General features: G+C 35.4%; 1 protein-coding gene across 1 annotated transcript in view; it reads left to right on the forward strand.

Moving 5' to 3' along the window:
* Nucleotides 1–14,509, forward strand: part of IQCK (IQ motif containing K) — a 47,521-nt gene that overhangs the window by 12,172 nt on the left and 20,840 nt on the right. The window contains exons 5-7 of the mRNA XM_067306136.1: nucleotides 34–86; nucleotides 211–288; nucleotides 9,433–9,517. Of these exons, the coding sequence (XP_067162237.1) occupies nucleotides 34–86; nucleotides 211–288; nucleotides 9,433–9,517 (216 nt within the window). The remainder of the gene's footprint in view (nucleotides 1–33; nucleotides 87–210; nucleotides 289–9,432; nucleotides 9,518–14,509) is intronic.

Here is a 14,509-nt window from a genome sequence, read left to right on the forward strand (position 1 = left end):
AATAAATAATTTGAAACTATTTTCTATCTTTAGAGAAAAAGAACCAAATTTATCGCCTGTGATTTCCTAACTGAGTGGTTATACAAGTAAGTTAATCATTGCTATTACAATTAATGATGCCTAATGATTCAAAGGCATTAATTTACAAATAGAATAGCTCAAATTTAAATTAATGAGTCTTTTTTCTTTTTCTTTTTTTTTTTTGATCAGCCAGAACCCAAAGAGGAAAGATGAATCATTCACAGAATTCTTTTCCATTCCTTTTGTTAACGACTGGCTAAAGGACCAGTAAGTTATCGCAGTACTCAGAGTAACCTTTTCTCCTTCTATTCTTTTCCCCTGGTTATTCCAAAAAAGTAATAGAGCTTAAATGCATTCTAATTGTCCCCTCTAAATGCCCTTTACTATGTGCAACAAATAACTATGTGATGCTTTCTAACTTGATAGTATGTTAGTTACAAGGTATTTTGTACCAGGATCATTTACAGAGTAATTAGTTTAGTATAATTAAACATTTTAATTTTTTTAGAGTACAGGGCATTCTGATAGCCTGGTAGTTTTATGAATATCTTTGTAGTAATGAGGAAAGCAATGTTTTCAATGCTGCTTGCTTGCGTGAAGATCTTTATGAGGCTATACAGTCTAGAAATTCTTCCTCCAACTATAAGCAGCTTCTTTAGAATGCTTGTAATAATACTTGGTATTAGGATGCACTTCTGCATTTATGCAGACGTTTTTGATTTTTGCATCTGAGAAATACAACTCTTTTTGATGGTCTCACTCTCATATTCCTTGTTATTCCGGTAGCACTAAGCTATGCAGTAGTTTTGAAAGAAATATTACTATCCTTGAGATTGCAGCTTGTTTTACAATGTAGCTGTTGTATGAAAAAAGAACAGAAGTAAGGTAGTAGTTTACAGTGAGAGAATAATTATAAAGGCCAGATTTTCAAGAAAATTTTTAATTATAAATGTTTTTGGAGGCCAGGTTGGTGGTCAGTGAAAAGTCAGAGATGAATATCTTCGTACATACGTTCGCTTCATTGTGCTGTGTAAATGGGAATTGAGTTTTTTAGATCTCTTGTCCTGTGAAACTTCAGAGAAAATCCTTTGGAAGAAACTCAGAATTTGGAGTTGCTGCCTCAGCTAGAGGAAAGCTCCTTGGCATTCACAGGTCTTTGGTGACAAACTGGTGATGAAGGCATGGATAGTTGGGATTCATCTAGTCTAACTTTGGCTATCTTAAAGGTAGTCATCTGGTCAGAGCTGTGTACGATGTATCTGTGGTAAGAGAGGGACATCTCTGGAGAGTGATTCATTTCATCTCAGCTGCGTTACCCTCGGGTACCTACTGCTGCATCATACTGCCCAGCCATCAAATGTACCATTGATGGGACACTTCCAACAGCTAAGAGGTTCATTATCTAGTCCACTGGGTCTTGCCAACAAGACTGCCAGTTAAGGTGTTGGATTTTTGTAGTTTGGAAACTGATTATGAAATGGAGCGAGGCTATGACATTAATTTTGTAAGTGAAGAGCCATTGAATAGTAAGTCGGTTTGGATACCACTAAATTGTGAGGATGGATGTGTGTACCTAACATAAATGTCTAAGACCATGGTTTTATAGATGTTTCTCTTGGAAGCAAAGCTGACCTAAATGGTTCCCTGCCCTGTCCTGTTCTTCACCCCAGCCTGCTTGTAGCTGACCTAATACCGCCCTGTTTGCTTGGCTGTTCTGATCAGGGACCTCCTCTGAGTTAGAAGTAACTTCACAAAAATATGAAGGGAGGGTTTGTATAGTATTGATAATATTAGAACAGTTCTTTGATCTCGTTCACCTGAGAGTCTTATAAGCCTTTGTAATGGCACAAACAAAGGATTAAAATGAAGAGCTAGGGGCAAGGTGAAGGGAACAAATGAGCCGGTAAGACACAGAGGTGGTGGCAGAAACTGCTTAAGTCAGCTTTGCCAGCAAGAGAAATACACTGTGGAATCACAGCCTGAATGACTCATAGCTTCTGTTAGGACTTGTGCTCCTAAATAACATAGTGACAGCTCCACAAGGACACTGAAGTGTCAAAGTCCTATTTAAATTGATACATACTTGATCTTAAATCCTCTAAAAAATTAGGCCTTTAAAATACTGTATGAAAAAGCAACTTTTTCTAAACATGTTTTGAAGTTACAGATTTCTTAACAAATATTGCTTCTAAAGTAAACATTATTAGAGCAAAGTGAAAGATCTGCAATATTAAATAGAAATGAGAAAACAGTTTACTATTATGTTCTTCTGGATATGAGATTTAAAAGGTATTTGATTCTGTGTTTTTTTTATTGTAGTTTCCATTTTTATTTGTAATGCAGTTTTCAATTTTTGATTGGGATTTATGAATAAGTAAGAGACAATATGCTAAACACTGGTCAAATTTTGATGGGAAACTTCCTTACTTCTGAATGTTTAGATGGTACAATAAAGAAGCAGAAGTAAAAGGTGTTGCTACAAATATTTAAGGAATAAGTTGTTTTGCTTTTTCAGTTGCATGCCTAAATTTGCAAAGCATTCTGAAAGGTTTGTTAAATAGGAATACATTCCTATCCTGTGTTAAATAGGGGCTTTTTTATTAGTACAAAGCAATCTTCGTGTTAGGAAAAAAAACAAAAACAAAAACAGAAGGATAAGTTTTTCTTCTATCAGAGATCCAGCTTTTTTTAATATAGTGCATACTTGAATATGACTTTTTTTGTCTGTTTTCCAGTGCCTCCAGTTTTTTCTTTGAAGCTGAATTTTTTTTTAAGAATAGTCAAAGCCACAGTCTTATGAGCCTTACTTTCAGTATAATATGTTTCTAAATGAGATCTTGCAGCCTACTTTTCCTCAGAAGGAGACCCAAATGCTGCATCTGTTTGCAGAATTTTAAATGCAAACAACATAGCTTTAATTTGAAGCTGTCTGCTGTGGATGAAGGAGCCTATAAAATTACATCAAATTTGTTTCCAGCTTTAGTATTTACAGTAAATGCTGAGACATCAGTAAATAAAAAGCCTCAGTATAGTTACCTTGCTTTCCAGTGTGTTCAGTATACTACCAGCAACACTGACAAATATTGTATCTTTTGGGGAATCCTTGATTACTAAAGCAGATTTCAAAAGAGATAGAAGGAATAGCCTCAACACTGGCTGGCAATCTCCATTTCACTTCCAGGAGCACGCAAAATATTTATGTTGTCTTGAGGAACAGCTGTACCTTTAAGATGAGAGAAAACTGTAGTTTTAACAAGCAACTAACAGAAGTTTTTGAAACTTACTCAGGTATTTACTGTTGTCCCTATTCCTACATTCAAGACAACTCATTTATTCTAGTAAACTAAACAGAATTAAAGCCTGAATGTTTTGTACTCCTCCTATAAATATGCAAACAAGCAACACAGTTGCCTTTTGTCAGCCTTTTCCAGTGGTTTTTCTGGTTGAATAGCAGTGGAGCTCAATCCCAAGTAACCAAGCTGTTTGTACTGAATCTGGGAGAAGGAAAGATTGATCTGTGTTAAGCCCTGATCCCCCTTAAGTTTTGCTTTTTTAGCATAGATAAGCTGTCTTGATTCTGAGCATCATGAGAATGTGATTTCCCAACCTTCTTGAACCCCTTAATTAAAGAAATATGAAGAAAACAGTAAAAGAAAGTTCCGCTGCTCTGAAAAATATTGGCATCATAAAAGTTTACTGTCACATTAATTTAATAATATTCAGTTTTGTTCAAGTCACCTTCAACCCTTACATTCAATGAAAGAGAATAGTATATAGATCTAGGATTGGAACAGGCATGTGTATTTTCCTCTGTTGAAGATCAGTCTTTGTATACATATTTTACAGGGGTCACAGGAACTGAAGGGGCTTTTATAAATAAATGTTCATTTGTAAGAATTGATTTGAGGAAAAACTGCATTTTCTCATTTTCTGCATAGAGGTATCTCTCGACACTCAGTTCAGAAGGACACATTTCCTCGTTTATCTGTCTGTGTGTACCTAAACAAATGTGCAGATACAGAGAACATAAATACCTTTAATGAAGTGGACAGATAACAGATATATATGTCTAAAAATGATCACTAAATCTGAAGAAGTTGCTTTTGCCAAATATCTATATAGGCGTGCATTCACACTGATTTCCCCCCCCCCCCAATATTCTAATTAGGCGAAGTCTGCTGGTCTCAGCTGCCTTTACACTTGATTTCATTGTCAGTTCTCAGATGGCCAATAGGGGTAATTTTGCATGGGTGGCTGATTTCTTTCTTTCCATAATGTGCCCAGTTTCTACAGACTTTGCTTTCTGCACACTGCTATATTTCACTAGGCTCTCTGTAAATCAGTCTTGTTTAGTGTATATCTCATTTGCGTTATGTTTTTTCTTTTTTTTTTCCTGTTAATAATTTGAGCTTTAAATTTTTTTGGTGTGATGAGCAGCACATATGATTGTAATAACAGAAAAGTCAAACAAGTATGTCTATATAGATTTTATTCTCTAAGAGCCCAAGTAAAGAATTGCCATTCTAGTAATGAGGTAGCATTCAAGCTAGTGAAAGAGAAATTTTTGACTTAAAAAACCCAACAACTGTGCATTGTAAAATTGCATTGTTTATGTATAACATAATGCAAAGGTATAATTGCAAAGTTTATGTATAAAATATTCATATTGCGCAATGGTGTTTTATGAGATTGGGGTTTTATGGCTATACATCCTCATGCAGTTTTGAAACTTGCCTTAATTTATGTAAAGATTGTCAAACTGACAGTGAGAAAACATAGTAGTAGCAGTATCTAGCCTACACCAGTGTCTGTATTTTACATGTTTTAGATCTGTTCATCACTGTATGTCAGCAAAAACAAAACAAAATGAATCCAGACTGAAATTTGCATCTTGATTCTTTTTTTTTATTACAATTCTGACTGAGACAGAAATGAAACAGCTGATTTAAAAGTGAAATATTTTCTTTGTTCACAACCTATAGCCTTTATATTTGAGGAGATTCAAAATTGTGGGCCAGCAAAGTTGTGGAAGATGCAAGGAATGGAGAGGGAAGAGGGATCGCAGTGTTCTTATTTATTCTTCATTCAGCTATTGACAGCATCAAGGAGCTTTTACTTGGAGAAAGTGGTAGAGAAGAAAAGAGCTTAGACAGTTAGCAAGAACCAAACTTCAAAATGCCTTCTAGTTTGCATTTCCTTATTCAGAAGGTTAAATTTGGCTATTCCCACTTTCACAACCCTTCAGAAATGTACCCTACATAAAATGCACAAAAATATCTTCTTAATATATTGTAAGGATTTTTTTCCCCAAATACTTTTCTGTTATTCTAGTATATTTAGATTATGGCAAAAGAAAACCAGTAGTTAGTAATTTCTTTCTGATTGTTGAATGGTTGTATTTATATTAATAATCTCTTACAAAGAAAGGTCTCAGGTCACACTCAGTCTGGCCTGTGAAAATGTTCCAGGAATATTTTTATCAAGTATATGTGCAAATCTTTCCCTGTAAACCTGTGGGGCTCATGCAGTGATGGTGTAATATGTGATCAGTGTTTCTAATTGGTTTTAAATACCAGATCAGATAGATCAGTGCTTCAATTTCTGATTGTTTATGAGCAATCTTTTCTCTGCTTTTGAGGAAAATAACCTTAATTGTGAGCAGATATTCTGGAGACATTTATTTCGAATCAAAACAATACTTTTTTGTTGTTGCACCATTTTGCATAGCTCAATAGGCATGTAAGAAGAAAGGCTTAATTACAAAAAGGGGGTACTGCTGTAGTATTTCTGGATTCTCTGAGTGAAAATAAGAATACTAGAAGTATAAACGAAAATTACTTTGAAAAATTTGCAGAGCAGTTTTTTTTGATTATTCAGACCAGCATTTGAATTTTTGGAGTACTTTGAAAATCTAAGACTTTATCAGAATCTTTTTAAAAGTTCTGCAGAACATCATGTTCATTTACTTGCGTGTCCTATATTTATCCTTATTCTTTTGTCTGTTCTTTTGTCTTTTAGTTTGTGAATTCTGCAATGACTTTGTCATTGTCTGTATTCTTACATTTCCCAGATGCATTTAAGGTCTTTGTTTTTCCCATAATATAAATATGCAAGAACAGTAGCCATCACAGTCAAATTAAAGGTGAAGTGGTTTTGGCTGTTTAATATGGCAGTGGCTGTCATGCTGCACCTGGGTATTCCCCTGTTCCCTGCACACCATCCTGTTTCAGGTACTGATACTCATAGGGAGCGTAGTGATCCTGCAGGCACATAGCTGCAAGAATGGTGGCTAGCTACAAGAATGCAGACTTTGAGTTAATTAGGAAATGGAGTCGAATAAAAATGGCAGTTACAAAATCCTAAATGAGATGTAGTGAAAATTTTGCTTGATTAAATTTTTCCATATATTGCCTTTGTTATATTCAGTAAACTTTTCAAGGAAGTAATCAGATTTTCTATTTGTATGATAGATTGGGAGCTTAATGACAATTGGGGCTTCTGGAGATTACTGCAGTAAAAATACTCACTGTATACACTGTCCATCAGTGTGATTATAGGCCTCTGTATGTTAGCAGCTTTTCTATTTTTCTGGCAAGATAAAGGAGAGGTTTTCTTCCTTCTTGAGAGCATAAAGTTCATTGAGAAACCCAGCTTCTGTGTGAGAGCAAATTGGATACTCATGTCTACAGTAAGAACCTCTTTCAATACCTCATACATTTACTTAATGCAAGTGTGGTTTATGTCTTCTGGGTGCCAAATTCCATCTGCATAATGTTATGTAATTAATAAGTATCTCACATAATCAGGATCTGTATAAGCTTGATTGCTCGGAGAGCAAGAAACATATTTCCTGAAAATAAACTTTCCTCTGGTTGGTGTCTGCTTTATTCACGTTTGGTAAGATACAAGATTTCTGAAAAATTGTTCTATTGATGCTATTTTACAGGTGCAACTTAAGTTACACAGTATATCCCATATATATATCAAAATAGATATCAAAATCTTTAATGTATGGGCTTTTAAGATTGTATCTAATCAAAGACTAAATAAGCAGAATATAGTTACTGTACATTTTACTGTCAGTTTTAATCTTTTTTGAGTGATACAGCTGTCTTCTGCCACAAATGACATATTCCTTCTTCTTCTACTTCACTGTTGATGGGTGATTGCCTCTGCTCAGCTTCTATTTTTATTTGGCCTGAAGCCAATTGCATATATTCCCTTAGACGAAAATGGACCTGGCATGACTTTTGTTCTTTAAAGCCGCCCTGCTGAAATGATTGATATTTCCCAGTGACTGCCATACTGAAAATTAAGTCCCATTTGTCTTGCTCGATTTTATATTGCTTTCTCAAATGTAGTGTTGGCTTATAAACTAGACAACATTGTTGTTTAAAAATGAAAGCAAAGGGATGACAGAATTAGCCTTGCATACTAGACGAAACCTCCATTTGTTCTTTAGAGACTGTGATACTCATTCTCAGAGGAAGTTCCGTATTTTTGGTATAACTGCTGTAAAATATATTGGTCTCTTTCTCCGATTTTCCCACTTAAAGTTTTGGTTTTCAAAAAGATCAAAAAATAGAATAGAGGATGTGGGTCTGTCAGCAGAACCAGCACAGTCCAACTTCATATTTTTAAGTCAGATTACAAAAAGCAGCTTGCTTGGGAAGCCTTGCTCGTCCAGCAGTTATGATTTCCCTTGAGCAGTAGAACTGCTAACTAATATTCACAGAGCTGTAACTGTTTAGTTTAATGGAGAGGCCTCTTTTTATTATTGCCTTATTTCCACTCTTCCAAACAGACTGAGGTTTTCTTTCACATAAAATAAATGTAGGCCAAAACCCAGCTGACATGATGATGAGACCAATTTAGCTGAGTATGCCAACTCAAACGATGCAGTCAGTATGGTGTTAAATGACAGCTAAGGTTGTGCTTTAAGTTGATATGCTCCTTCAGTGAAGAAAAGCCCTAAGAGAAAGGGCTCAAAGAGCATAGGAAGCTTACGAGGGCAGAAACAAATATAAACGGTATTAAGCAAAAGGAAAATGTAAGCTGTCAAGCCTTCTAGCCTGAGCTGCAGTATACTATAAAATATATTTCCAAAAGAAATGGCAGAAGTAATGTTTTAGCCAATAAACCTAAGATTGGATAAAAACCTTGTGTTTTTATAGACTTTACAGTATATGTGTCTTTATAATATAAATAGTATAAAGAATGTTCCTGCAGAGGCTGCATGTGTGTCTAGTTTTGATAAAATAGTCACAGTTTAAGACTGGTGTAGGCACAAAATTATTTGATAGGTAAATCCAAATTACTGCTGCATCCAGATTCATAATGCTGTGGTCTTCCAAGTCAAACCTGCGGTCAATCTGTCCCCCACACAGGGAGAGTGGCTCTTAGCAGGCCAAGACTGTGCCAAGTCTATTATTGTTTGTAGATGGTGTTTTCATGAGTTGTAATGTTCTTTCACTATAGCTCAGTGACTTTAAATAACATTTCACTTACTTATTATATAAAAAATATATAAAAATTAATTTTGGCTTCTCCTTTCAAACAATGCACTCTGATCACTATGTGCGAGAAATAAATCAACACTCATAGAAAATGGCTTTTGCAAAACAAGATTTGGTATAGTGATTTGAGTTTTTTGTTAGCGATGCTGAAACATGTTTTTAGTTTAAGGTGTTTCCTATTAAAACTGGTAGCAACAGAATCACAAATGCTTTCAAATTACAATATATTTTGGCTGAAAATTAAATGTTGACTTTATATATAATTCTTTTTATCACCAAGCAATATGTATATGATTATCAAAAGTAAGATTTCAGAATTTTAAGATGGTGCTTAGACATTTCTAAGCATGGATACATGTTCGTGTGGATGTGATAATCATTAATGTTTTCAATACATTTCTCTTTTAGATGAAATCATAATCTAAATAAATTGATTAAAACACAGTTAAGTTGTGCATTTAATAAGTAATTTATAAACCTTTATGTTATAAATCTGTTCATTGTTGCATGCGCTAAAACCTCCTCTTGTTTTACAAATGGCAAGCCTTCACCTTCTCCCAAAAACACCTACCGTAATGGTAGGAATTTGAAACCCAGGTGGAAAAATAAGAAAGATTACTGCCCCTGATAAGTCATTACTGCCCCTGATAAGTCATTACTGCCCTGATAAGTCGTAAGTCATATTATTGTTTTAAGGAAGAAATGTTTGTAGTGTAGCATAATACAGGATATATTTTTGAGGGAGCTGTTCGTTGCACATTTTATCTTGGAGCAATAAGAAATTGTATCTTTCAAGCTCCCAAACAACCTTTCCCTTTTTTATAAGATATGTTGTTAGGGAAGAAAGTATTTTATTTTTAAAGCCTGTCTGTTTACAAAACATTTTTTTCCCCAGTCCTAGGCCACCAATTCCTCTGTCTCTTCTTCTATCTGAAGAAGCAGCAAGCAAAGTAATTCAGTCGTTCTGGAGAGGTTATCGGGTAAGAGTAATCTATAATTATTTTGCTTGATCTTGAATCTGTAGGACTGTGAAGGCCCTGGGGAAACTCCTTCCATAAATTTTAAGTAGAAGGTACTATAAATAACTTGAGACCTGCACGGTTCATTGGCTTTGGATGTTTCTCTGCATAAGATGCCTAGTGACTATGATTTTTTCACAGGCATTTATGCTGATGTAACCTCCTTGTTTTCCTCAGCAACAGAAAACCTGCAGCAAACTGATTTTCAAAAGTACAGTTAACACTGAACAACTTTCATTTTTTGAGTTGATCTTTGGCTAGTTACTGAAGGATGAACTATTTTTTGTTCCATGCGGGGATACGTGTGGGGATGTGGAGACACACAGGGAGGATTGGTGAGGTCAGTTAGAACGAAGAGGAACGAAGGCTGTTATGTAGGGAAAGGGAAAACAAAATGGCAAGCAGATACTGCAAGCCATACTAGTAATACAAAAGTAATGGAATCTCCAATTTAATGCAGAAGGGTAAGGCACGTAAAGTAACTATGGAGAAAACTGGCTGATACTATTATTATGGAGGGTGATAGCAGTGCTAAGTTTAAGGTAAGAAATACATGATTTTGACCATACTTCACGGATTCTGACAAGCCTTTCTTTAAAAGGCTGTAACACCTTCATGCTTGGGGAAGAAAGGCGCTTGACATTTGGATGGCCTTGTTGACAAAGAGGTGTTTTTAATTGCCTTTACCAACACATGTCCTAAATTTGGCTGTGGCAAATCCAGCTTTTGAAAAATTTTACTTCCCATGTGATTTGCAGAGACTTCTTAGCATTTAGCAAACATTCTCTGAAGAGTTTGCCTTTTCTAGACACATTTCAGCCTGGAGCTGAGAGTTTGATCAGACCTTTCCTTGTGATTCTAACTCTATAAAATTCCTCAAGGGCCAGATCTGGTTATCTGAATGGAGAGTAGGGAGCCTATGTCTGAATTACTCTCTGACATCCCTGCTGGGGCCAGGAAGTTGCCCAATTTGAATGCAGATAAGACAAGTACCAAAACAACTATGGATGGCAGGAAAATGTTGAGTGGGGCAAAAAAAGCATAACAGTGTTAGCAAGGAAGGAAGGATGGGGAAGGAAACAGAAGCAGGAGTCAGTAGATTGTATAACCTTAGTTCTGCTCCTTTCTCTGCATGTATTCTCATAGTCTTTTATTCCATGGATTCCGTACTGTTTTTCTTCATTCAGTAACACATGGAATTGCAAAACTTCCCTTGCCTTTGAGAACTGCATTCTAATACGAAGTCCCTTGATATGTGTACTTTTGATGCTCTTACAGTAACTGCAATTTCACCTGAATAACAGTAATGTTGATGTGTGGATCAGTGGGTATCTATCCTCATTCACATGTTGTACTACAGCCCAGGTGAAGTACACCAACTTAGCAGGGAAGAGAGGAGACTGTAAGGGGCTTTTGAGTCTGCATGTCCTAGTCTTCTTTATGTAGCTTTGACAACAACTGTAGGTTTCTCTCATGTTAATAAAAACATTAATTTAGATATTAGCAAGTACAGAAATTAATCTATAGCATTTGAGATGGTACTTCATACATGATTCTAGTTTACATCCAGCTTTCCTCCTGGAAGTTATGTCACATTCTAATATACTGTAGCTTAAGAGAGAAATACTGACATTGCTTTATTTAAAATTAAATGTAACACAGGGTACTAGATAGGTATATAGTAATGGTACTGCACATAATTTTATCTGTCTGTAATGAAAATTCTTATCTAAGGTTGTAAATAGCCTCCAGTTACAGCAATGTTTCATTGTGATGGAGTGTGAGACTTCTCTGTCTGTAAGTACCAGGTGTTCTCTAAATAACAATCAGTATAGAACATTTTCTGTTAAGTTTTTTTACTACTTTTAACAAGCATGATTTTATGAGAGTGGCTGTTATAATCCACCATGCTGACAAAGATGATGAAATACTCTGAAATGATCTCCTTGACTGATAGATTTTTGTGACGCTTTGTGTTTGTTCGTTTTCTTTGATACTTCTTTTTTAAACAGAGATGGCATTGACAGTAACATTAATTAGCATTGACAATATCACTGCAGGCATCCTCGCAGTCGAGTATTACAAAGGCAACCGTTATCCAATAACAGTTATGTTAGCTGAACACTGCAAGGTTGCTCAGATGCCTTGTGCTTCTAGCAAAGGTTCTGAAGGTCACCGTCCTTCCTTGCTATATTAATGTTAAGATTTTTACCATAGTATTTGTCATTCTAAACCAGTTCCCAAAAATGGGAGAGAAAATGTAGCTATAAAAAGTAGGAGATGTCAAAAATTAATTCAGACTATAATATTAGCTGTTACATGTTTTAGCTTATTAGAGTTGGAAGAACTTGGCTTTTTAAAAATTTAAACCGAAATCAGAATATAGAATCAAAATAATTAGTAACAGCTTACAATGTGGGGTAACATTGTATTTGTGCTTGTAAATTAAGAGAACACTAAGCTTAAGTGGGAATTCCTCACATTAATGATAAAATATATTCTGAAAAATTGCTAACCAAAGAATTCAGATGATTTGCTCTTAAAGTAAATAGCTCTGTCAACTAAAACTGATTTTTTGTGCTCATAACTGAATACTTATATATAATGCCTTTTTGCATTCTAAGGATATTTGTGTGTCAGTTACTGAAAAACATCAGAAGAGGGTTTAAATTAAATCTTTTTATATAATTCACAAAACCTGGAACTTTTAAACACTATTACTGAAATTGAAATTTACACCTTGTCATAACATCAAATAGATGACAGAAGACACAAATACACACACATATTTTATACTGCACTTTGGTAAAGGAACATTGTGCTTCATTACTGCTGTTCTCCAGGTATACTTTAAAGGACATAAAATCACATTTCACAAGTACTTGTTTGACAGATGGATGGAGAAGTATTCTGGACATACTGCTGGATTTAATAAAAAGTAAAAGGCTCAGAAATCTGGTACAGGATAGCCTTGTTAAAGACAAGCCTTCTCTTTAACAAGCCTTTCCAAAATGTGAATCTTGTAAGTTTTTTATTCTTAAATGATGTCATACAAAATATGAGAAAGCACAGCAAGTTATTTTCCTCAGACACATCTTCTATGGACTCAGACCATTTGGGGGTCATTTTGTTAACCAAACTTATTGATCTAGGCAGTAGATTTTATCTAATTATATAATTGACTGAGCATTGCATGTTCTCATGATACTTCACTCATCTCTGCCGCGTTTAGCTGTCTGAGCGTGCCAATGTCAAAGCCACAGGGGATCAACAAAAACAATGAGTCAGCCAGTAAAGATTTTTCTATGTTTAAAAAAAATAATAATAACAACATCCCTCCCCCCAACTATAGGAACAGCATATCAAGCGCTTTGTGATACTAAAACATGAGCGAAGCAGTACATTCATCTTTATCTGAAGCAGATTTCAGAAGAATACTATTTATGATAGTAATAACTAATGGCTGCCCTCAACCAAGTCTTTGATGCAATCTTTCATACAAAAACATTGATGAGTACTCTAGTAATTATAGCCGGTTAAATGAAGAATTAGATTCCATAATAGACAACAGTGGAATCTACAAATGCAGTGGGCCACACACTGAAACACAAAGAACAAATAATCTAATTACTTTCATAACAGTTTTCTGTTTAAAAAAAAAACCAAAAAAACACCAGGAGCAATGTGAGCATTTTGCAGACGGTTAGAACCAGAAGAAAACCATCAGGAAGTGATACTAGCAGTTGTAACACGAACCTAACTGGAAAGAGAAAGACCTCACAGAACTCACTGTAAAGAAAGGTGTGGGGAGTTTTGAGCAAGGAGGCACTTTGCTACTGCTGCCTGCATTATGTTTGTGGAAATGTGCTTGCTTTACAAATATATAGGATTGCTCCAAAGAAATCTTAATTCAAATCAGTTTCTCCTCCGTGGCAGAAAGAGTTGTTCACTTGTAGGACTAAATATCAGAATATTGGATAACCAGCCTAGTTCAAAGGAGTAGTAGTAATGGCACTTGTTGTTTATGTGTATATGGGGCACAGATATAAAAACAGTCTTGCTTAGTACCCTGAGAAGGTCAGAAAGGAAGATGTCATCTTCAGAAATCTTTTCGAGGTGCGAGGAAGAACAGCCAGAGTAAGGCTTTAGACAGCTCTCTCATCAGAAATCTTTCTCTTAACTTCTCACATTCATCTTTTATTGAAATTCCATTCATCCATCAGGTGCCAAAATAGTATTCCAGTGTCTGGTGAAAACCCTTGATTGGTAGTATCAATTTCCCAGGCACTTTTCCAATAAAAGAAGAGATATTCCTTCACTCCTCTGCAGCAGAACCTGTGTTCAGTGCCATTTATTTTATGGGGTCTTTTTAATCTTTACAGTTTGCATAACCATTCTAGACTGAAGGGATTTTTAATTGATAGAAATTCCTCTAATGTCTTTGGCCAAAACTGCTTAATGTTATCCTCCCACTGTTGTGCAACATGTTCTTACCTAGCGTTGAAGGCGTTTTATTTTGACCAAGTAAATCTTGTAATATCATGGAGCTTAGGCTGGACAGCATTATGTAAATAGTCAGTGCTATTTTATGTATAAATATTGATTGAACAAAGGTTTAAACAGAATTGAAGCTGGTTTATCTTTATATCTGACAAAGTGTTTTTGTGCTGTTGCTCTCATATTCCTTTCCAGCACGGTGCTGGCTACTAGCAAAAGGCTCAAATCCCAGATGTTCAAACGAATGTTGCTTCTTTACAGTAAGGGTAGATTCAATCCAAGTGATCTGGGTTTTTAAAGGGAAGCATTATGCTTTCTCACACTTGAAAGTTAGACTCCTTCAGTGTTTCATGCATTGCTGGTCTGCAGGAAAGATGCATGTAGGTTTTTGGGATAAGGCTCTCAACCCTTTGATTATTTGTCTGGAGATTTGGCTGCTGAGTGATAGCCATTAAA

This window comes from Apteryx mantelli, chromosome 16 (assembly GCF_036417845.1).
Source record: "Apteryx mantelli isolate bAptMan1 chromosome 16, bAptMan1.hap1, whole genome shotgun sequence".
NCBI classification, from domain to species: domain Eukaryota; kingdom Metazoa; phylum Chordata; class Aves; order Apterygiformes; family Apterygidae; genus Apteryx; species Apteryx mantelli.